We start from the raw sequence: 21,698 nt of genomic DNA, 5'->3' as shown, positions 1-21,698 counted from the left end.
GTCAGACAGGAGACAGGGGCGGGTTGTCCGGGAGGAGGTGGGGGGTGGCGCTGGGGAAGGGACTGCGCCGGGCACGTCCAGCCCGCGCCCGGAGGGTTTGCCCGGTAATTAGGCCTCGGTCCAGATGGGCCCCCAGTCCCGCAATCAAAATGCTAATTGGCCCCGCGCCTCCGTCTGCGCCTCGGCCGGGCCCTCCTGGGAGGGAGCAGGGACGACAGGCTTGCCCGAGGGGGGGGGGGTCCCCGTCCCCGCCCCCACTTCGGGCCTCGCCGGCTGCGGCTTGGCGATAAGGGGGCGGCGACGCCCCGCCCCCGCCCCTCGGGAACGCCTGCCACGCAAGATGAATATGCAGCCGCGGCCGTGGCCAATGCCACAAAGCGGGCCTGTGGTCTCCGCCGCGTCCCCAGCGCGGGGCCAGCTTGCTCACACCCACACTCGCTCGCCTCCGGGGCCGAGGTGCGGGAGGAAGCGGGGCGCGGGGCAGGCGGCGGCGGGGCTCTAAGCTCAGCACTCCCGGCACGCCCCCGCACGCACGTTCCCGGAGCGGCCCGCCCGCCGCGCGCTCCCGGCCGGAGTCCGCGGTCCCGCCGTGCCGCCCTGCACAAGGTCACTGCGTGTGGCGACGGGTGCGCGCGCGCCCCCACCTTGCACGCGCTCCGGGCTCGGCCGCGCCCGGACACTCCCCCGAGCCACCCCTGCGACCTTGGTCTTCAGTGACAGCGGGCCGCGCGGAGGCGCGCTCTGAGCGTGGACTCCCGAACCACCCGGCGCAGGCGAGGGAGGGGACAATGGCAGCTCCGGGCCCTAATTGAGGACATATGTCCCCGCGCGCGGCCATTGTGCGGCCTGGAGCCCCCGACACCCCCTCGCCCGGCCATTGGCGGCTGGGCCTGACGTCATGGGGGCTGCAAACTCGGGGCGGGCGGCCGCGGGAAGGGTTATCCGCCTGGTTGCGGGGCCGCCGGGGGGAGCTGCAGCCGCGCGGAAGGGTGTAAAACCACCAATGAAGTCGAATTTCTAGAGCAAGGGCATGGCAGCCCCTCTCCCCCTTCACAGCCCGTTCGCTGCGTCGCCGCTACGCTCGACATCCGCCCCTTGGGAAAGAGGCGGGGGTGGCGGTGGAGGGAGGCCTCTCCAGCGGGCACGGGGTCAGCCCGGGTGACCGAGTGGCAGGGAGACACTGCGGCACGGGGCGCGCGCCGCGCTTCCACACTGCGCTTTCGCTGCCTCAGCATTCGCTCCTTCGCCTCCCGCCTCCCCCACCCGCCCCCTAAGATCCCTAGCCTCCGTACCCGAAAGCTAGGCAGGCTGGACCAGGCTGGGATCCGCCCTGCGTTCTTCCCCACAAGATCTCAAGTCCGGGGCTCATGAGTCCCAGGCCTGTTTCCACTTCTCCCCCCCACCACGCACGACAATGCCGCAGACCGCTGGGCCTCCATTCCCGAAGCTGCTCGGGGGAAATCCACACATGCGGGGGCCGCGGCATCCCCAAGACCCCTCCCAGGAGACCCCAGCCGGGCCCGGCCCAGCGCAGCCATTTCCGCCGGCCTCTCCTCCCTCCCCTCCCTCCCCCTCCCTCAGCTTCTGGGCTTTAAAAGCCAGAGGCTGGGCCCGGCCGCAGGCAGAGGCGGCCGCGGGCGCAGGAGGCCGGGCCCAGGAGCTGTCCGAGCGCTGAGCCCCGCCCCCGGAGCCCCCGTCCCTCCCTCTCTCCTTCCCTCGGCCCGCCCTCCCTGCGCACCCCTCCCCCCGAGGACCCCCGCCCCCCGCTCGCCGCCGCCGCCACCGCCGCTCGCTCCGGCTGCAGAACAATAAAGCAAGCCTCCTAGAGACCCCCGCCGAGGACCCCCGCCTGGCGGCCGAGCACCCGCGGCCCGCCCCTCGCCGCCCGCCCCGGCTGAGCGCGCCGGGTCGCTGGCCGAGGTGCTGGCCGGGCCGGCGCTGGCCGCGGTGCTGAAGCTGCTGGCGCTCCCGCCGCCGCCGCCGCCGCCGCGTTCTCCGGGCCCGGCGCCTCCACCCTCAGGGGCATGGGGGGTCGCTGACTGAGGCTCCGCCGCGGCGGTGGGGGGGAGGGGAAGGGGGCCGCGGAGCCGGGCCAGCCCTGCACCCACTCGCAGCCTCCGGGCCCGGGACGGAGCCGCTCCCCCTTCCCCACCCCCCACCCCCCGGCCTCCTCCCCCGCCTGTCCAGGGGCGGCACTGCGGGCTGGGAAGCCGGGACCAGAGGAGGGAAGGAAAGAAGGAAGGAAGGAAGGAAGGAAGAAAAGAAGGAAGGAAAAGAAGAGAAGAGAAGAGAAGAGAAGAGAAGAGAAGAGAAGAGAAGAGAAGGAAAAGAGGAAGCCAGAGGAGCAGAGGAAGAAACGCAGGGCAGGCAGGCAGGCAGGCAGGAGGAAGGTACTCCAGCGGCAGCATCCAAAGGCCAGAGTGGGGACCCGTGCTGCCTCCGCCGCTCCTCGGATGGTGACGGGGCCCCGCCGCGGCCGCAGCCCCCCCGCGCCCCGGCTCCGAAGGCCCGCAGCGCCGGAGCCCCGCAGGAATCATGCCCAGATCCTTCCTGGTCAAGAAGGTCAAACTTGACACGTTCTCCTCGGCGGACCTCGAGAGCTCCTACGGGCGCGCCCGCAGCGACCTCGGAGTGCGACTGCATGAGAAAGGTGCGAGCTGGGCTGAGGCTGGGGACAGCAAGGGGCCCAGGACAATGCTGGAAGGGGTAGAGGACCAGACTATGGGGATGGAAGGGCCGGGGGCCTCAGGAAATAGACCCGAGGGAACCAGAACCAGAAGGAGATGGTGGCTGAAGCTGGACTGTGGAGGAAGGTGGGGCGAGGGGAACGCAGAGGCAGGCCAGAACAGGGCCAAGGCTGGGCAGGGAGAGTGTCAATGCAGGAGAGAAGGTGGGGAGCAAGGATCTGAAACAGGAAGTACCTGAAGGTACACAAGGACCCACACCCTGGCTATGCGTATGGACACTTGCTGATATGACAGGACCTGCCATGCATGCAGACCCACACCCAGAAACCTGGGCCTTCCCGAGTATCAACCTCTCTTTCTTGGCTAGGGTCGGCAGAGTGCTGTGAGTTCCAGGGAGTAGGCATGGGTCCAGTGGGGGCCGCCACCTGTCAGGACCAGGGTACCAGCAGAGGGGCAGCAGTATTTCCCCTGCAACCAGAGTCAGGGAGGAGGATGAGGGCAGGAGGGCTCTAAGTAGGGAGGTCCCAAGTGCTGGAATCAGGGGGAGGCTCTTTGTGTAAGGGTGCCCAAGTTCAAGGACAACTGTTAGCACGCAGGCAGGAGGGCTGGGAGTGCCAGCAGCGTGGGGTGTCGGAACAAGTGTGACCGGAGCCTGTGTGAGCCGAGCCTGTGTGTGAGCCTGTGTGCGCCCATGTGACTGCGTGTGGCCATGTGACTGTGTGCGCTTGTGTGTGACCCTGTATGAGTGTGTGCCTGCCTGTGTGCCACTACATGGGACCATGTGACTCTGAGGCCGCTGTGCACCCATGTGACTGGCGACCCTGGCTGAGTGTGTCCAGGGTGGCTGCATGTGTAACCCTGCATGAGTAGGTGGTATGCGGGGATCAGCGAGCAGCCCACCCTGGGAGGACACTCCAGGGTTGATGGTGGCTGGCAAGCTGGGTGTAACCCTGAACAAGCCAGAGGCCGCATCATGTGGTGTGTGCATTTGTGACTCTGCGGTTGTGAGATCCATCTTGTACCTTGAGAACAACTGCAGTTACCGGCATTAATGATGCTGCCTGCCTGCAGCTTGTCCCAGTGAAGGTGTCCCCTGGTGGGTGCCCTGGCACTCTCCAACGCAGCGACTCCCTGGTCGCCGGTGCTGAGGCTTGGGAAGGCCCTTACAAAGGGTTAGGGCCTGGGGGAAGAGGACTATGTGGAACAAGGTAGGACCCAAGGGTACAGGATGAACGAAGGGAGTCGGGGAAGAAGCAGAGTGGATGGAGGAAGATAGGACTGGAGCAGGAAGAGGGTCAAGTCCAGGGAGTAGTGGAAGACCTAGGAGGGAAGAAGGACGTGCTAGAGAGGGTAGGAGGGGCTGCCGGAGGGAGAAGTCTTCAGGGCTTGTTGGGGGGCCTAGGGGACCAAGGAGGGGCAGCATCAAGGCTGGACACGAGTTCTAGGTGCCGAGGGGAAGAGCAGGTGGGAACCCCGAGAGGCAGAAGCGACGGGGTCCCTCGGTGGGCGGTCCCGGCTTTGTGCGCTGCGGGTCCGCAGTGTGTTGCATAATCAGGGAAAACTGCTGAAGTGGGGAGAACCCGAGGGGGAGGAGGGGTGGAGGAAGAAGGGCGAGGGAAGCGCCGCCCCTCCCCCCTGACCTTGAGGCTCCGCGGAAGGGGGGCAGCCGCGCCCGAGGACGCGCCTCTTTCCTCCCCCTGCGAGGGTGGGGCGGGCGGCGGGGGCGGAGCCGAGGCCCGGCCCAGGCTCATCTGCCCTCCCTTCTCTTCCCCTCCCTGCCTCCTCCACCCTCCTTGCCCCGCGGTCCTCCGGCCCCTTCTCCTTTGTCCTTTTTCTTGTTCCCTCCTTCCCGGACCCGTGTTTCCCGCCGCCTTCCCGTGTGTGTCTCGCCCGCTGCCCGGTTCCCCCTCCCTCTGTCTGCCTGTCCACCTCGGCCCTCAGGATACCTCAACGACTACGCGGGGCCCGCCTCCGTCTACGATGGCGATGCCGAGGCGGCCTTGCTCAAAGGGCCGTCCCCAGAGCCCATGTACGCTGCGGCCGTGCGTGGAGAACTGGGCCCGGCGGCCGCGGGCTCGGCACCGCCTCCTACCCCGCGCCCAGAGCTGGCCACAGCCGCGGGCGGCTACATCAACGGCGACGCGGCCGTCAGCGAGGGCTACGCGGCTGACGCCTTCTTCATCACCGACGGGCGCTCGCGCCGTAAGGCCGCCAACGCCGCCGCTCCCTCCACGGCCTCTGCCGCAGCTCCCGACTGCGACGGCGGAGGCGGGGCCGGGGCGGGTGCGCGCGGCGCGGGGTCTGGGGCCGGGGGCCGGGGCGGCGCGCGCGGGGGGGTGAGCACGGAGGCGCGCGCGGGGCCCGGGGCTGGCGGCGCAGGGGGCCGGCACGCTTGCGGCGAGTGCGGGAAAACGTACGCCACGTCGTCGAACCTGAGCCGCCACAAGCAGACGCACCGCAGCCTGGACAGTCAGCTGGCGCGGCGCTGCCCGACGTGCGGCAAGGTGTACGTGTCCATGCCGGCCATGGCCATGCACCTGCTCACGCACGACCTGCGCCACAAATGCGGCGTGTGCGGCAAGGCCTTCTCGAGGCCCTGGCTGCTGCAAGGCCACATGCGCTCCCATACAGGCGAGAAGCCCTTCGGCTGCGCGCATTGCGGCAAGGCCTTCGCCGACCGCTCCAACCTGCGCGCGCATATGCAGACGCACTCGGCCTTCAAGCACTTCCAGTGCAAGCGCTGCAAGAAGAGCTTCGCGCTCAAGTCCTATCTCAACAAGCACTACGAGTCTGCATGCTTCAAGGGCGGCGCTGGCGGCGGGGGCCCCGCGGCCCAGGCGCCCGCCGCTTCGCCGCGGCTCAGTCCTGTGCAGGCCTAGGGCGGCGGTACGTCCGCCAGCCCAGCCGGGTCGGCTCTCAGCAATACGGGCCCCCAGGGAAGTCTCCGCCAGCGCCCGGGCGGAGGGGCCGGAGGGCGGGCCCCACCTCACAGCAATAGAGGGAGGGGGCCCGGCCCCGCCCCGCCCGCCAGGGGCCTTGTCGGCCCCTTCAAGCAATAGGGTCCTGAGGGGAGACCCACCCCGAACCCCCTCCCTTCCCCTCCAGGGTGCCCCAGGCTTTTTCCCAGCAATAGGGTCGAGGAGACCCAGAACCGAACCTCATCTCCGAGTTAGGTCTCTGAAGACGGGGGTGGGGTGAGGTGGGGAGCACCCCCCTCCTCCCTCCTCTGCGCCCCTGGATCGCGTCGCAGAGACTCAGGTCTTCCCCACCCCTTTCCCAAGCCTTCCAAGGGCCAGGCCTGCGGCCTAGACGTCCAGGGAGCAGACAGGGGGAGGAGCAGGAGGGAGGGGCCTGCAGAGGCGTCCCTACTCCTCAGTCTTCGCTGACCCCCAGGAGTGATAGACGCGTTGGGGATCGGGGAGAGAGGCGGACGGCGGCACCCCTCTCCCTCGGGTTCTTTCTGGGGCCTCAGTCCAAGCCGCTCTCCCACCCTCGCCTCGCATCCTCTGCCAAATCCGAATTCTTCCAGCCCAGCTTCCCGGGCTCTGTCCTTCATAACGAATAATAATGACGCATATCGAATCGCATGGACTTATCCGACCTCCTCCGACCCCACTCCCGCCCTGCCCCGGGGCTCCCTCCCTCGTCCCCGGGCATTCGGTGTTGGAGGACGGATCCTGGGGCCCGGCAGGCAGGCCTGGGCACGGCCCATTACACACCTCTCTGTATTCGCTTTGCGGGTAAAGCCCCCTGGGGGGGTTGCGGATGCGTCGGGTTTCTTTCTTTCTGTATTTGTACGTTTTATTTATGAACGGATTGCACTCGGGTCAGGGAAGGGGCGCTGAGGCCCCCATCCTTCCCGCCGACGCCGGGGGCTTGGGATGTCCGGGATCATTTTCCCCGCCCCTGAACCCCGCCCCTACCTGGGCCCCACCCTCGAGCCCCAGGCCCCGCCCCCACTCTGTTGCCAACTTTCGCCCGTCTATGCCAAAGCCTCGGCGGCGACCCCGCCCCAAGGGCCCGCCCCATTGGCCGCCGCCTTTGTGACGTCACTGCATGCAGCCCCAACCCTCCTCCCGTCCCCTCCCGGGGCTGCCCGCTCCCTCTCCCTCTAGTTAGTCCGATGCCGACTATAGAGCAATAATGCGCACTGCATGCGAAGCTGCCGCCGCCTCTAGAGTTACTGAGAATCAGGTATCCCCCTGCCCTATCCACCCCATAGGCCCCTAGATCAGGGACATTGCGCGGGGCCGGACGCGCAGACTTTCTTCCCCTCCTCCTCCCTACCCCCCCACGGCAGAGCCCTGCGGGTGTAATGGTTCCAAGGGCGGGGGCGGGGTGGTTGCCCCCAAGACCCCTCCTTCAGTCATCCATCACCCACCGACTGTTCATTGGGCACTTACGTGCCAGGCCCGCTGCAGAGTCGGCCAGGGATGCAGCGACCTGCAGGGGGTGCATGTTCGCAACAGGGGTCCATCAGGTTTGGGTGGGCCAAGGAGAGCTGCATATATGCAGAGAAAGGCCTGGTCCCTAGACCCAACCCTGCATCCCCCTTACCTCTTCCCGCCCCAGCCCAGGTCCAGTGCTGGGTGCAATTGGGCTCTCCCCATTGACTTGCGCCTGGTGTTCTCAGCTCAGGTGGCACAGACCCAGGGCCCGAAGGGCCCAGCACGACCAGGGCCACCCATACCGACTCTCAGTCCTTCCATCTTCTGGCCACCTGGGCTTTGCTGTGTGGGGCCAGGGCCCCAGGCCAGACAAAAGGTGCACGCTGGAGTGTATGACCTGGTCAGCCCCATCCCAGTGGGCACCAAGCTGCTACCTAGCTGCACCTGCAGGAGCGGACTGAGGGCTCAGCACAGCAGGGCCCATATCCCAAGCCCTCTGTACCACAACTCGGAGTCCACACAGCTCCAAGCTGGGGCCTGCCCTCCTGTGCTGGGGACACCCGCATGCACACGCACACACAGGCGCCCCACCCTACCCCCATATGCCTGTCTACCTACCTAAGGAGAAGGCCAGAGGGCCATGGGCCGGCCAGGGTCTCCCGCTTCTCCCTACACCCCGCCGCCGTGGAAAGCCATGGGCCCCCTCCTGCCCCCATAACTAAGCAGCACAATAACCGACTTAGCGAATTCAGGTAGAAGGAACGTTTAGGTAGCACCTATTTTGTACTGATTCTACGAGTAGGGCCCGAGATGCGGGGGCCCTCGGGTGGGGGTTGCGGCCGCCGGCCTGCCCCGCCCCCACCCCCGCCTGCGCCCCGCCGCCTTGTACATACTCCCACCCGGAACAGGCCGGGATTTTTACTCGGGCCGCGCCCCTCTTCCGCCCCCGTTTGGGGCTGGGCCGGCCGGACAGACGGACGGACGGACAGACCTCCTTCCTAAGCACAATAGCACCAGCTCCCTGGAGCGCCGCACCTCCACAAGGAGAATAAATGCCACTCTTGATAGAACTTGGAGTGTCGGGTTGATGTATCCAGTGCTGGGCCCATGCCACAGGGGGCGCTGGGATGTCCGGGGGTCGTCTTCCCAGTCCTGCTGCATCCCAGAGGCAAGACTGCTGCAGGCGCAGTGCTGGGAATGGCAGCCCTGGGGTCTGGTCACTGCCTTTGTGTAGGGTGCACCAGTGTCCCTTTTCACAAGAGGGCTATCTTCGTCCTCCCAGAAGGGCCAGCTTGGCAGGCCAAGCCGTGGGAGAAATCCCCTGAAGGCAAAGCAGTTGGCATTTGTCCTGTGGCAGGTTAATCTGCTCTGTGCCAGGAACTGAGGGAGCTAAGGGTCTCCAGCCTGAAGTGAGGCCCAGCCCAGAAGTGATCTAGAGTCACCAGAGTAGGTACGGCAGGGCCTGCAGACCTATGGCTTACTCTCCCTGTAGGGGCTCCTGCTGCCTCTGGGGCCTGACAGCCACCAACAAGCCCTCCTCATGCCAGTGGAGGAAAGGGGGACAGCAGAGGGTGCAAGGTCTAGCCCCTTACTGCTGTGTGCTGCCCACATCCTGACCCCCCACGGTCTGAGGAGGCTTCCAAGGACAGCTGACCCATGCTGGTTCTGGGGAGGTGCCACCCAGAGACAAGAGAGGCTTCCACAGCCCTTGAACTGTAGACAGGATGAATCGAGATGAGGGGCGGGGCTGTGCTAGTTAGGGACAGCCCAAGGACAGGGACCCCCTGCCCCAGCAATGCCTCCTGATACCCAGGTAGGCAGGCATGAGCTGAGAGGCCCAAAGTCTTTGGAGACATGTAGTCAAACTAAGTCATCCCAGAGCCAGCTGTGTGAACCCCGGCAGGAGACAGGCCTGCCCAGAGTGAAAGTACCTGCTATTGGGAGAGGTCAGTGTCCAGATCCTCCTGCCCAGGGTTCCTTGACTTTCACTGTCCCCAGGCTGGGGTAGGCTTTAGAGCCCAATTTGCATATGAAGAATCAGCCTCAGGGAGAACAGCTTATCCAAGGCCTGCCTTGGACACAAGCCCTTCCCCAATACCCCACCCACCCTCCACCTGCAGTCACACCTGGGTGAGGAATGCTCATTCCTTCCCAGCTTCTGGGTCTAGACTGGCTGTCTCTGCTTCTCCAGGACCCTGAGGGGCAAAGGGGTGAAAGGACGGAATCCGCCTCCCTGAGACCTGGAACGGGTTCCACGCTCAGCCTCCACAGATCTCCACGGACAGGACTTGCATTCCAGAGAAGGGGCTGCACAGACTGCTGACCGCCCTGTCCCATGTCTCCTAGTTGGCCAGACCCTTCACAGGCCCCAGTGGTCTTCCCGTGGCACGTCAGCCACAGGCTGAGCTTCTAGGCGCTGAACCTCTTCCAGCCGGGCCTGCGAGGCTCGGGGCCTCTAGTCCACTCATCAGTTGCTGCCCCTGGCAGGGAAACCCCCACCGGGCTTTCTTCGACAACCCCTCTTGTACACCTTTGTCACCAAAGGCAACCCCACCTACCTTGACCTTTCCCCTCTCCCCTGGTGCCCTCGGCCTCATTTTCCCCTGGGCCCTGAGGTAACCGGCGCGCCCCGCGCGTTCCTAAGCTCCTGCGCGGCCCCTCTCCCAATCCCGAGGCCCCGGCCCGCCCACTCTCTCCCACAGGCCTCCCTCCCGCCAGGCCCCGCCCCCGCCGGTACTGAGGCTCTTCCTTATTGGTGCTCTCACAGCCCGGGCCTGCCTATGAACTGGCTGTCCTGTTCTCCTCGCGCTGCGCTCCGGGGCGCTGGACTGGTCCTCTCCGGTGATCCCTCGTCCACTCTGGTCGCTTCACGCCTGCTGCCACTTGCCAGCCAATGGCTTGGAGCCGGACGTGGACGCAGGCAGCCGCTTCCAAAATGATTCTTCACCCTTTATTGACTACTGACTCAGCCTCTCCCGGCCTACTGGGAGCCTGAGTCATCAATCTTCTCTGACAGCCTGGGTGGGCCCTGTAGTTCTTGGCTCTGTATTGGAAGGATGGCACAGCCAGAAGGCACGTGCCTGCATTGGAAGGATGGCACAGCCAGAAGGCACGCGTGGGCGAGCGTGGCAGAGCTCCCAGGGCTCATTCCTACGCTCCAGGCTCCCGAGAGGACCCTCTCCTTTGCTCACCCTCCCTTGGGATCAGTATTCAAAAAGGCCTCGCTCTGCCTGGCCCAGGCCAGCCAGTGAAGAGGCGCAAGTTCTGAAAGACTGGATAGGAGACGAGGTTGAGCCTGACTCACGGAGGTCGGGCTGTGTAGGCGGCATGCGGGAGGGGCTCTCCGGCCCAGTCAGGGCAGCCGCTTTGGCAGGTTACTCAAAGACACCTGCCAGGTAGCCCCAGCCTGCCAGGTAGGGATGCCAGGCTGGTTATCAGTCCCCGCTGACCTAGTGGCAACAGGAATGTGTCACCAGGGGGCCCAGGCACTCTGGTGAAGGCGGTGGAACAAGGGTGAGCCCAGCGGGAAGGTGGTGGCCAGTCCACACGGGCAGGTCGCTAACCTTAGGCTGAAACTCTCGGTTTATTTGCTGCTGGAGAGGTACTCTTCTTGGCCTTGATCACCTCAGGAGTGAATGGCTAATGGGTTTTGCTGCTGGGTAAACTCGTCCTGAGCCCCCAGTGAACCCTCGCACCTGGAAATCCTGGATGTTCACACTCCATGCCCCATGCAAAGATGAGTGTCAAACTAAGGTGGGAGGCGCACTAGCGCGCTTGCGGGCTGCTCCGTGTGGTCGTGCAATGATACGGAAGCCTCTGGGTCCCCGCGACCCGGCACCCCAGGCTCCCCACACCCTGGCAAATCTAGCCCGGGTGGAAACGAGGGAGGCCCAGCAAGTCTTGCGGACGTGGGCGGAAGGGGGCGCGGGTGGCCAGGGCGTGGCCACTCGGGGATGGGAGTTAGGGGCTACGCCTTCCCTATCCCCGCAGGGCGCTTCGACCGGGAGTCAGTGGGCAGGGCGGGTGTCCCAGGGACGCGGGGCCTGAGGCCTTTCTCCTGCTCCATCCTTTGGTCTGGCGCTTGTTTGAACAACCTAAGCCGTGGAAAAGCAGGCGCTTCTGCGGTGGTAACTAGAGCGTCGCGGAGCTCAAGTGCGCCCCGACGTGCGCTCGGGAGCCAACACGCTGGGTGCTGGGCGAGGCGAGTCCCCACGGACACGGCTCCTGGGCCGGACGCTAACGCAAGAGGCACTTCGTAAATAATCCACACCCCCTCCTCCGCGCCTGGCTGAGCAATGGCGAAACCCTGTGTTTACAGAGCGGTGTGAGAAGCAGGGAAGCGGTCGGGGGAGGCTCGCCGGCTGCCAGGAAGCCTGGCAAGTTCCGCAGAGGCGCTGAGGCCCGCGGAGAGGAAGGTCCGTCATGGGCCAGACGGCCGCAGCCCCGCTCTCGGGCGTGCCGGACGACCGCGGCTCCCAGGGTGCCCCGCGCGGGGCGACCACGACTCCCAGCGTGCTGCGCGTGGGGCGACCGCGGCTCCCAGGGTGCCCCGCGCGGGGCGACCACGACTCCCAGGGTGCCTCGCGCGCCCGCGGACTACAAATGGGCGCGCGCCCCGGCGGCTGGCCAGTTAGGGGCTCCCGAAGCAACGCGCCCGCAGTCCCCGGACTCCCTGGACGGCGCGCGCTGATTGGCGGCCCGGGCCAGCGCGCGGGCTACGGCGTCCGGCAGGGGGCGGTGGCGGCGGTTGGCAGAGGGTCTGGAGGCGGGGCCGCGGGCCTCGGGTGCTGCGAGCCCGGCGGGCCACGACTCTGCCGGGACAGGGTGAGGGCTGAGGCCATGGGCGACCGCGGCGGCGCGGGCGGCTCCCGGCGCCGGAGGACGGCTTCACGGCCCTCGAGCCAGGGCGGCGGCGGGCCCGCGGAAGAGGAGGTGCGGGACGTGGGCCCCGGGGGGGACGCGCCGGCGCCGGCCCCGGCCCCCAAGGACGAGAACAGAGACTCCGACGTGGGCAGCGGCCCCTGGGATCTGAGGTAGCGAGACGCCTCGCCCGTAACCTCTGACCCCTGCCTGGGGCCTTCCCCGGTTCCCCGGGCATGACCGCCGCAACGCGGGCCCCGCGTCTGAGAGCCAGGCTCCCGGGCTTCGCGTGGACAGGTGTGCCCCTGGGGCCCCTGCGGGGGAGCTGAGGCGTCGGAGTGGAGCGTCACTCGCCAAGGTCACCCACGTGGGGGCGCACGGGGCCGGCGGCAGTCCGGCTTGCAGAGCCCCCGGGGGTCGTCAGGCTCTTCCTCAGGGTAGCCCGGTACCCTGGCCCCTGTGCACAGGTGTTCTCGGTCTGCAAGGAGCTAGGTGGGGTCAGGTGGTTTGTGACTAAGGAGGTCTCTCCTGAGGGTGCCTTGGCGCTTGGGAAGTCGGCCGGAGGGCGGCCCTGCCGGGGAGGCACCCGCAGGAGACGGGGGCTGCCGGGCCGCGGGCGGGGCGGCGTGAGGTCTCTCCTGTCCCTGCGGACAACCCGCGGAGCTGTTTTCCTGGGGGTCCCTCCCGCACCCGGGGCTTGGCTGGCCTGGGGCCCTGCCTCTGTGACCAGAACAAGTGTCTTCTTGCAAGGACAGAGTTGGGTCCTGCACTGGGACTCTCACCCCCTGCTTGGGGGTCGGGCGAAGCTGAAGGGCTGCCGGAAGGAGCTGGGAGCAAGTCTGGCTGATGGGGAGGACCTGGAAGGCCAGGGCCCTGGCTCCCCCCAGGCCAGCTCCAAGCGGCCCCTTCGCCACATCCAGCCTCCTCCTCCCGCTTCCGGCCTTCATTCTCACCCAGGTGGCCTCGGGACATTGGTTTCGGAAGTGCCTTTGGGGCTAGAGGTTATCAAGGAGGAAGAGGCAATTGGTCGGGCTGCTGGCAGGGATTTGCTCTCAGTAGACAGGAACAGAGCTTTCTTCACTGGTGAGAGGGTGGGTGAGGGTAGCTGGGGTCCTTGCCCTGGGGTGCTCACAGTCCACCTGGAGATAAGATAATCTCAGCACTGAGCAGGCCGAGCAAAGGTCAGGAGTTGGTGAAGGCGCTGTGGCAGAGGAGGGTGGTTTTCCTGAGGGCCTGGGGCAGTGCTGAGGGAGGCTACACAGGAAGGAGGGCCTGAGAGCCCCTCTGCTACCCGCCATCCAGGAGGCAGGGGCATGGCTAGCACGATCTCCTGCAAAGGCGGCCGGAGTTGGCGTCCTTTTGTGTAAGACGGGTGTGCTGGCTTTGGGCCACTTTTTTTGCCACTCTGGGATAGGCAGTCACCTCCCTGCTGGGCCAGGGCCTGGTGTCCAGAAGCCTCGTCTGTGCTCCTGAGAGTTGGGCTGAGTGAATGGCAGCCCTGTCTGCCCAGCCTCAAAGTCTGGGCCCCCTGGAAAGAGGAGCAGGAGCTGCCGTGGACGGGCCTGCCCCGGGGCTGGAGGGGGACCTGGCAGTTACGGCTCCCTCCTAGTCTCCAGCTCGGGCAGGCTCTGTGCTTTTTCCTCACACCCCAAGGTCGGAGGGCCTCGCTCCGGGATCTGGCCCCTGCACTTCTCCGTGTCCACACCCTCCCACCTGTCTCCCTTCCCTGCTGCTTGTTGTCTTTACTTTTTAATTTATTTACTTCGCAGAATGAGAGAGCAGGCGCGGCAGAGGGAGAGGGAGAAGCAGCCCGCCCCCCCACCCCCGCCGAGCAGGGAGCCCGATGCGAGGCTCGGTCCCAGGCCGCTGGGACCATGACCTGAGCCGAAGGCAGACGCTTAACGACTGAGGCGCCCAGGCGCCCCGTGCTTGGTGCCTCTCCTTTCCCCGCCCCTCCTTACTCCCTGGGCTCCAGGCCTCCTCCCCTCCCTATACTTCCTGCTTGCCTTGGCCTAGGCAGGTGGGTCAGGCTCCGGGTGTGAACTCATTTCTTCCAGCCCATGGCAAGGTGTGGCTGTGGGGCAGGAAGGAGGGGGCACCGTACACAGTGCCCCGTGCCTAGGACATCTGGCCCTGGGTTCATGGGCACTCCAGGCAGGGCCTTCTGGTTGCAGGGCTCCCCTAGGGTGTTTGTTCCTGGAATGTGCTGCTTCTTCTCTTCAGCAGGGCCTGAGAATGGGAGAGCCCACCCCACCACCTTGTATCCCAGGGGTCAACCCAGAGGCTGGGTGAAGGAAGAGCTGAGGAGGTGGCAGCTGGGAGGACAGCTGCCACTCTGTCTCATCTTTGCTCTGTTTGGCCCTGGAGCTGGACCGTGGTCCCCAGGTGTGATCCACACTTGGGAGCTGTGCCCCTGGGCAAGCTTTAAACTTTGGCAAGCCTTAGTTTCCCCTTGCACCTACCTCCCAAAACTGATGTGAGGGTTGAGTAAGGTGACACATGTGATGAGTTACAGTGACCCTGCTGGTTGGGTGGACCTGGGGAGCACGTGTGGGACCGCTAGAGGTGTGGGGGGCCCTGGTAGTGGGGGAGAGGGTAACATAGATAGCTCTGGGTATTGTGGCCAGATCCTGCCTGTCTGCCCTCTGGTCCACTGCTGACTATACTGGCAAGGCTGGACCTTGTGGGTTTTGGTGGACGGTGGGCTTTCTTCCCTGAGTCTCTGCTGCCTGGGGTCGGGGATGGTCAGGAGCCCTGTGGAGGGACCCAGGGAGTGGCTGTGGGCAGGTTGGGGAAGGCCTTAAGAGCCTGACAGCAAGAATCTGAAAAAGTTTTTATGATGTTGTTTGGTGTCAGATTTGGAAAACAGTACCCATTCCCCACCTGTTTTCATCTTAGACATTGATGAAAATAAAACCAGCGTGGTCTTCTTGGTGACAAGGGGTCACATTGTTGTGAAATGTTTGCTGGATCGATGTTAATGTGCAGATGGGGGTGGCAGGTTGTGGCACAGGGTGGCCCTGGGATAGTTCCAGTGCAAGTGAATGGGCTCAAACTTGGCAGAAGGGCTGGGGAGGCCCTGTCTAGTGGACAGGCGCAGAGACCGTCCTCTCCGGGGAGTGGGGCCTTGGACCCCTGCTTGCCTCGCGGAAAGGCAGGTATAGGGTCCCAGGGAGAAGAGGGCCTCGGGTGGTCTCACTGCAAGGCCCAGGACGGACCGGGAAGGTGGATACAGGGAGGCCTGTGACCGGGAGACGCTGGTGGGCCGGGTGCAGTGCAGACCTTGCCTCTGCCTGGGCTACAGACTGCTGAGTAGCATCTCAGCCTGCCCAGCCCCTCACTTCCTGGTGTTGACCCCAACCATAGGAAGACTTGCCACGGAGGCAGGATCAGCCCTGAGAGGACATCTGTGCCCCTGCTGCGTACTCCTCTGAGCCCACTTCTCCTGCCTGGGGTCCTCAAGAGGTGGAGATGTGTCCACAGGAGGGAAGGGGAGGCCCTGGCCTCATGTCTTACAAAACGGGAGGCCTTGCTCAATGCTCTGCGGGGCTTCCTGGTGGCATGGCATCTGGGGTAGGGTGGGGCAGGCTGAGTGAGCCAGGAGCTGGGTTTGGGCCTTGCCCCAGCCACACTGTGGCCCTTTCACTATCTCTGTGTCACCCTGAGGACCAGGCGGGGATGTGAGGTTCTGCTTATGTTTCCCCTACCCCATTAGTAGTGGGAACTCTCCTGCTTCTGCAGGAGACCTCTCTGCCATCAGGCCCCTGGCCCCTGGGTGGGCTCTTCTTGGCCCCCTCAGCCTGGACAGGAATACAATACTGACCCTGTGGTTGAACTGGGGCAGGTTATCCTTTTTCAGAAACAGTTGGAGGCTATGCAGATGTATGAGGGCCCCTGTCCCCAGGAAGGTGCGTGTGAGTCCAGGTGCTCAGCTGGCTCTTGGCCTGGGGCCCTGTGCACACTCAAACCTGCACGGGCCAAATCTAGGGAGGAGGTTGTTTGAGGTGGGGGCCCCTCAGTGTGCTGGGCAGTAGGATGGGCTGACCCAGCAAGGCAGGTTTAGCCCCTGCCCCCACCTCTGTACAGAATTGCCTGGTGGGTCTTGAGATCCCTGGAGTGAACTCTTCCTATGGGCCCATCACCACTCTGTAGCCATTGAGCATGGTGGCAGCCAGAGGCCTCTGGGGAGAGAGGATGGGCTCTTGGCCTGGGGTGCTCGAGCTCCAGCTCCATGTAGCCCTGGGGTAGGCAGGGCCAGCTGTTCTGCTCCTGTTTGTGGCATGACCCTGCCAGCTGCCTGGAAGGGCAGGCTTTCTGGGTGGTCCTGAGAGGCTTGGCCCTGCCTGGCCCTTCTGTGATCGTGAGTGGGGAGGAGGGTTTGTGGGCAGAAGAGAGGGCTGGGGGGCGTGGACCATCCTGCTGGGCTAGGATGTACCAGAGTTGCTCTGAGGGAGGGGCTGGGGTCTGCTCTGCCCTGGGCCCTGGGCCCCAAGGCTGGCTCCTGAGGGGCTGGACTTGGCTGGGCTCTTGGGTGTCTGCAGGCCCCCGACCTGCCCCTGGGCTTGGAGGAGTGCAGGGTTCTCACAGCCCGGGGGACTGGAGCAGGGCTGGCCTGGTAGGGGGGCCTCAGCTGCTGCCTGCTTCTGAGAGTGTGTCTCCCGCCCACCAGGTGCCACCGCCTACAAGATTCTTTGTTCAGCTCTGACAGTGGCTTTAGCAACTATCGTGGGATCCTGAATTGGTGTGTGGTGATGCTGGTGAGTAGGGGCCCTGGGCTGGTGGGGGGGGAGACACATTCTCAGAAGCAGGTGGTGCTGGTGGTCTCTGCACTGGCCACACATTCAGCTCTTATCCCTGTTGAATCCCAGAGGCAGCAGGTGTGAGTGGTCTTGGGGGTCAAAAGAGCTCCTTCTGCTGTTCTGAATGGCCCTTGGGGGTATGGAGCCCCTGGCAGGCCTGGCCTGGGGGGAGAGGGGTAAGCGGATGGCTCTTGGGCTCAGCCTGGCAGCTCCAGGCCCTGACTCTGAAGGTACCCAGCCTCTCCCTCAGCCTTGGTCCTAGGTGCCCCCCAGGGAGGGATTAGACAGAGCCCTTAACCTCCGCCTCACTTTGTGGCCTGGTTCCTGCTGGCTCCTTGTGGGGGTGGGGCCAGCAGTCCTGGCCCAGAAGCAGCTGGAGTCCAGGGCTCAAAGGGGCAGCCTGCAGGGTGGGGCAGGGGGCAAGGGCCTGTCTGGGCCCAGCCCCCACCACTCAGGCTGATGTGGCCAGAGGCCTTTGACCCTTGCCCTGACATCACCACCTCTCTTTCGGGTGTGGTTCCTCTGGTTACCCATGTCCTCCCTGCCCATGGGCCCAGGAGGCTCTCCGCCAAGGGGCCATGCAGTCTGATGGGTGGGAAGCTGGCTGGGCAAGGGGACAGTGGGCCAGACACCTGCCTGACCCTCAGGAGGTGTGTCCTTGGCCTCTGGAGGCCATTCCTGGCCTGGGGTAGGTTTGTAGTGGCAGTCATCGGAGGTGGGCCCTTGGCAGCTCGGGTAGCACTGCTTGTTCCCTGCAACCTTTTGGGCCCACCTGGCCCTTTGGTACAGCCCCAAAACCTCTCTCCTGCTTCTGGTGCCTCTACCACCCCTTTGCTGAAGGAGAGGTGCACCCCATGTTTGGGGCTGCTTGCTGTGTTCCCTCTATGGCCTGGGCCTTGAGGTGGGCATTGCCCACTAGCAGCCGCAGCTCCTACCTGCTTGCTGTGGGCTTTCAGGACAGGCCACCAGGCGTGGTGACGGCACATCTGTGCCGGGCAGGTCAGGCTGGTGGCTGGGGGAGGGCAGGGCCCCTCTGTCTCTCAGCCTGTCACCTCCTTGTGAAGGAGGTAAGGGATCCCTGACCATTGAGGTAAGGGATCCCAACCAGTCCCCTGGCCAGCATCACTTTTCCACAGAATCTACCATGAGTCCTGGTCAGGGCCTGAGTTCGGTGCACTCGGCAGGGTCTGTGCGTTATGGGATGGATTAGGAGACCCTCATACCTGCAGAGGGAATCCATTCCCCAGCCCCAGGACAGAGCCAGGAGCCCATCTTGGTGGGGTTCTGTTCTTGGGAGCTGCTTTGGGGCCATGTGCCTGGGCTTGGAGTGCTATAGGATTGCGGAAGAGGGGCAGGGGTGTGAGTCCCAAGTGGCACTCGGGGTTCAGCTGCCTAGCCCCTGAGGACTCTGGTCAGCTTCTTCTCCCCACCCCCCTGGGTGTGGCTGCCCCCGGGCACTGCAAGGACATCCTTGGGCCTGGGGGCCCTCACCAGCTGCTGCAGATACTGGTATATCTGGTGTTGGGGTTGATTCCCTCTCGTTGGGGTGATGGGGGCATCGCTGAAGGACTTCCTGTCCTGCACTAGTGTGGGGTGAGGTGGGTTGTAAGTCTTGGAGCTTGGTGTGCGGGTCAGACAGGACTGGGCTTGCAGGATGCGGGTTTCTGTCCAGACCCAGGGCTCTTGCCCCTATAGGTGCTGAGAGGAGCTGGGCGGAGGGGGGCGGGGAGGCGGGGCACCCTGTGGCCGGGGCTAATGGGCTGTGCCCTTCCTCTCTCTTGCAGATCTTGAGCAATGCACGGTTATTTTTAGAAAACCTCATCAAGTGAGTGTCTTCCCCAGGGCCTTGGCCCCGCCCCTGAGGCCCCACCCCACCTGCTCAGGCCCTCATCCCCCAATCCCCAGGTACGGCATCCTGGTGGACCCCATCCAGGTGGTGTCTCTGTTCCTGAAGGACCCCTACAGCTGGCCTGCCCTGTGTCTAGTTATTGGTGAGCTGGGAGCCAAGGAAGGCCTCGGGTGGAGACGGGACAGGGCTTGACCGGGGCCTGACCCTGCGCTATGACACTTATATCCTCAGTGGCCAATGTCTTTGCCGTGGCTGCGTTCCAGGTGGAGAAGCGCCTTGCGGCGGTAAGCAGCGCCCTCACGCCCCCAGCCCTGTCCAGAGGTGTGCTCTCCTCACCGGGCCTGTGTGTTGGGCTGTGTGTAGCTCTCCTGGGAGGGGCTGTGCCCCAGGCCTGGCGGCCCTTCCCCAGGGAGACCCTTTGCCTAGGGAGTGGGGGCACTGGCTGAGCACTCTGCTCCCCCCACCCACCCCAGGGTGCCCTGACGGAGCAGGCAGGGCTGCTGCTGCACGTGGTCAACCTGGCCACCATTCTCTGCTTCCCGGCGGCCGTGGCCTTGCTGCTTGAGTCCATCACTCCAGGTGTGCCCCTTCCTTCATCCCACCCCTGTCCCAGCCTGTCTCCGGGGCCCGCAGGGGAGACCCAGGCCCACCCCCCGCAGGGGCTGTGCCTGCGGCTGTGGCTCTCCTGGGGGCGGTGTGGGAGGGCTGTGGTCTGAGCCTGCCTCTCCTGCAGTGGGCTCCGTGCTGGCTCTGACGGTGCACACCATCCTCTTCCTCAAGCTCGTCTCCTACCGGGATGTCAACCTGTGGTGCCGAGAGCGAAGGGCCAAGACCAAGGCCAAGGCCGGTGAGCGGCTGCCTGGGGCTGGGGCCTCAGAGCTCGTGCCACCCGGTCCTGGGCCAGACCTGGGCCGCAGCAAGGCCTCACCCACCCTCCTCCTTGCTTGTAGCTTCTGCAGGAAAGAAGGCCAACGGGGGAGCTGCCCAGCACGCTGTGAGCTACCCCGACAACCTGACCTACCGTGGTGAGGACCCTCCCCGGGACTTGGCTGAAGGACACAGCAGGGGAGGGACAGCATGGGCCAGGCCTCGCCAGTGCAAGCCCCACCCTTCCGTTCCAGATCTGTACTACTTTCTCTTGGCCCCAACTCTGTGCTATGAGCTCAACTTTCCCCGCTCTCCCCGAATCCGAAAGCGCTTCCTGCTGCGGCGGCTCCTTGAGATGGTGAGGATGGAGGCTGGCCGTGGGGACGGGGCAGGGGTTGGGGGTGCTGCCAGGTCCTGGCAGGGGGAGCTCAGCCTGCTGCTCTCTGCTTCCTCCTCCAGCTGTTTTTGACTCAGCTCCAGGTGGGCCTAATCCAGCAGGTACGCTGGCCCGGCCGGGGCTGGGGGCGGGGCTGGGGGCGGGGCGCGCCGTGCGGCCCCGGGAGCTGACACTGTGCCCTCCTCTGCAGTGGATGGTTCCCACCATCCAGAACTCCATGAAGCCTTTCAAGGTGAGTGGTCAGGTTCTCCCGTATCCGGGTGGATGGCGGGTGGGGTGCAGCTCAGGGAGCCAGCTGAGCTCTGTCCCTGCAGGATATGGATTACTCACGCATCATCGAGCGCCTCCTGAAGCTGGCGGTGAGCAGCATTGGGTGGGTGGCGTGGGGCGTGGGCCAGTGGGTGGGGTGTCCTGCAACCTGGTACCTGCCCGTCCCCACAGGTCCCCAATCACCTCATCTGGCTCATCTTCTTCTACTGGTTCTTCCACTCCTGCATGAACGCCGTGGCAGAGCTCATGCAGTTTGGAGACCGGGAGTTCTACCGGGACTGGTGGTGGGTGGCCTTGGTGTGGAGCTGGGGGCTGGGCTGCATCCTGGCGCAGGCCGGTCACTTGCTGCTCTTGACCCCCAGGAACTCTGAGTCTGTCACCTACTTCTGGCAGAACTGGAATATCCCTGTGCACAAGTGGTGCCTCAGGTGGGCGTGGGCGTGGCACAATGGGTGGGCAGCTTCCTGTGTGGACCCGGGCACCCGTCCCACAGCCCCCTCCCTCCGCAGACACTTCTACAAGCCCATGCTTCGACGGGGCAGCAGCAAGTGGGTGGCCAGTACGGGGGTGTTCTTCGCCTCGGCTTTCTTCCACGAGGTGAGTGCTCTGTGGGCACGACCTGCCTTGTCTCTAGGGCGGGTATGGCCCGCCAAGATGGCTGATGCCCCATCACTCCCGTTGCAGTACCTGGTGAGCATCCCTCTGCACATGTTCCGCCTCTGGGCCTTCACAGGCATGATGGCTCAGGTGAGCGTGCCCCCCCCCCCCCCGCCCAGCCTCTCCCCCAGGCCCTGGGCGCAGCCAGCCTGCGGGTCACGCATTGTGGCCTGCTGACCGTGGCCCCGTGTCTCCAGATCCCGCTGGCCTGGATAGTGAGCCGCTTCTTCCAGGGGAACTACGGCAACGCAGCCGTGTGGCTGACACTCATCATCGGGCAGCCAGTGGCCGTGCTCATGTATGTCCACGACTACTACGTGCTCAACTATGAGGCCCCCGTGGCAGGGGCCTGAGCTGCTCCAAGGCTGGGCCTCTCTGCCACCTCCTGTCACCTCACTGCCCACGAGCCCGCCCCGCCTGTGCGCCAGGGAGGGGGCTTGGCTGTCTGTTGTCTCCTCCCAGCCCCGGAAGGCCTCTCCGCCCCCATGGGGCTCCTTCCTGCCCTGCTCAGGGACGGCAGACCAGGCGCAGGCCAGTGTCCCGGGAACCTGTGCCGATCCTGCCCAAGGGTCTGAGGGGATCAATAAAGTGCTGTCCGGAGTGGCTGCCCTCAGCCTGCTGCGGTTGTTGGGGGCTGGTGGTGCTCTCCGGAGGGGGATCTGACTCCCACTGGCCTTCCGGTGCCTGTACCTTCGGGGGTGCTGTGTCCTGGCAGGGGCGGGGCGGGGCACGACTCCTTCCCCTAGCACTGTCTGTGCATCACAGGTGGCAACCTCCACGGCCCAGCAAGGCCCAGCTGCCCTTGTTAGCCTTGTGTGTGCATGTGTCAGGTTGGGGTGCAGCTCAGAGCTCCGTGGTCCCCGTGCTGGGGTCCTGGAACAGGGTGCCCACGGACTTCTCCACAGGGAACCTTGGCTTGGAGCA

At 65.2% G+C, this 21,698-nt stretch overlaps 2 protein-coding genes across 4 annotated transcripts; both read left to right on the top strand.

The window, feature by feature from the left end:
* Positions 1–1,420: 1,420 nt before the first annotated feature.
* SCRT1 (scratch family transcriptional repressor 1) lies at positions 1,421–8,441 on the top strand. Its single transcript, XM_025870563.2, has 2 exons — positions 1,421–2,650; positions 4,629–8,441. The coding sequence occupies exons 1-2, from the start codon at positions 2,536–2,538 to the stop codon at positions 5,564–5,566; spliced, it is 1,053 nt and encodes a 350-aa protein (XP_025726348.1). The 5' UTR covers positions 1,421–2,535; the 3' UTR covers positions 5,567–8,441.
* A 3,274-nt stretch (positions 8,442–11,715) lies between these two features.
* On the top strand, positions 11,716–21,374 carry DGAT1 (diacylglycerol O-acyltransferase 1). Of its 3 annotated transcripts, none has more exons than XM_025871340.2 (17): positions 11,716–12,108; positions 16,605–16,692; positions 18,519–18,559; positions 18,640–18,725; positions 18,815–18,867; positions 19,057–19,162; positions 19,317–19,430; positions 19,534–19,608; positions 19,705–19,808; positions 19,910–19,948; positions 20,038–20,079; positions 20,162–20,206; positions 20,289–20,401; positions 20,480–20,545; positions 20,627–20,714; positions 20,802–20,864; positions 20,972–21,374. In XM_025871340.2, exons 1-17 carry the CDS (start codon positions 11,915–11,917, stop codon positions 21,125–21,127), a joined length of 1,473 nt encoding a protein of 490 aa, XP_025727125.1. In that variant the 5' UTR covers positions 11,716–11,914; the 3' UTR covers positions 21,128–21,374. The 3 variants fall into 3 exon arrangements, with proteins under 3 accessions (XP_025727125.1, XP_073749498.1, XP_073749497.1); XM_073893397.1 differs by having other exon boundaries at positions 11,719–12,007; XM_073893396.1 differs by lacking the exon at positions 11,716–12,108 and adding an exon at positions 12,560–13,298.
* Positions 21,375–21,698: the final 324 nt, after the last annotated feature.

The sequence above is a fragment of the Callorhinus ursinus genome, unplaced genomic scaffold (assembly GCF_003265705.2).
Source record: "Callorhinus ursinus isolate GAN/ISIS: 27379988/994484 unplaced genomic scaffold, GSC_fseal_2.0 scaffold5, whole genome shotgun sequence".
In the NCBI taxonomy this organism is placed as follows: domain Eukaryota; kingdom Metazoa; phylum Chordata; class Mammalia; order Carnivora; family Otariidae; genus Callorhinus; species Callorhinus ursinus.
This window is presented reverse-complemented; position numbering and strand designations above follow the sequence as displayed.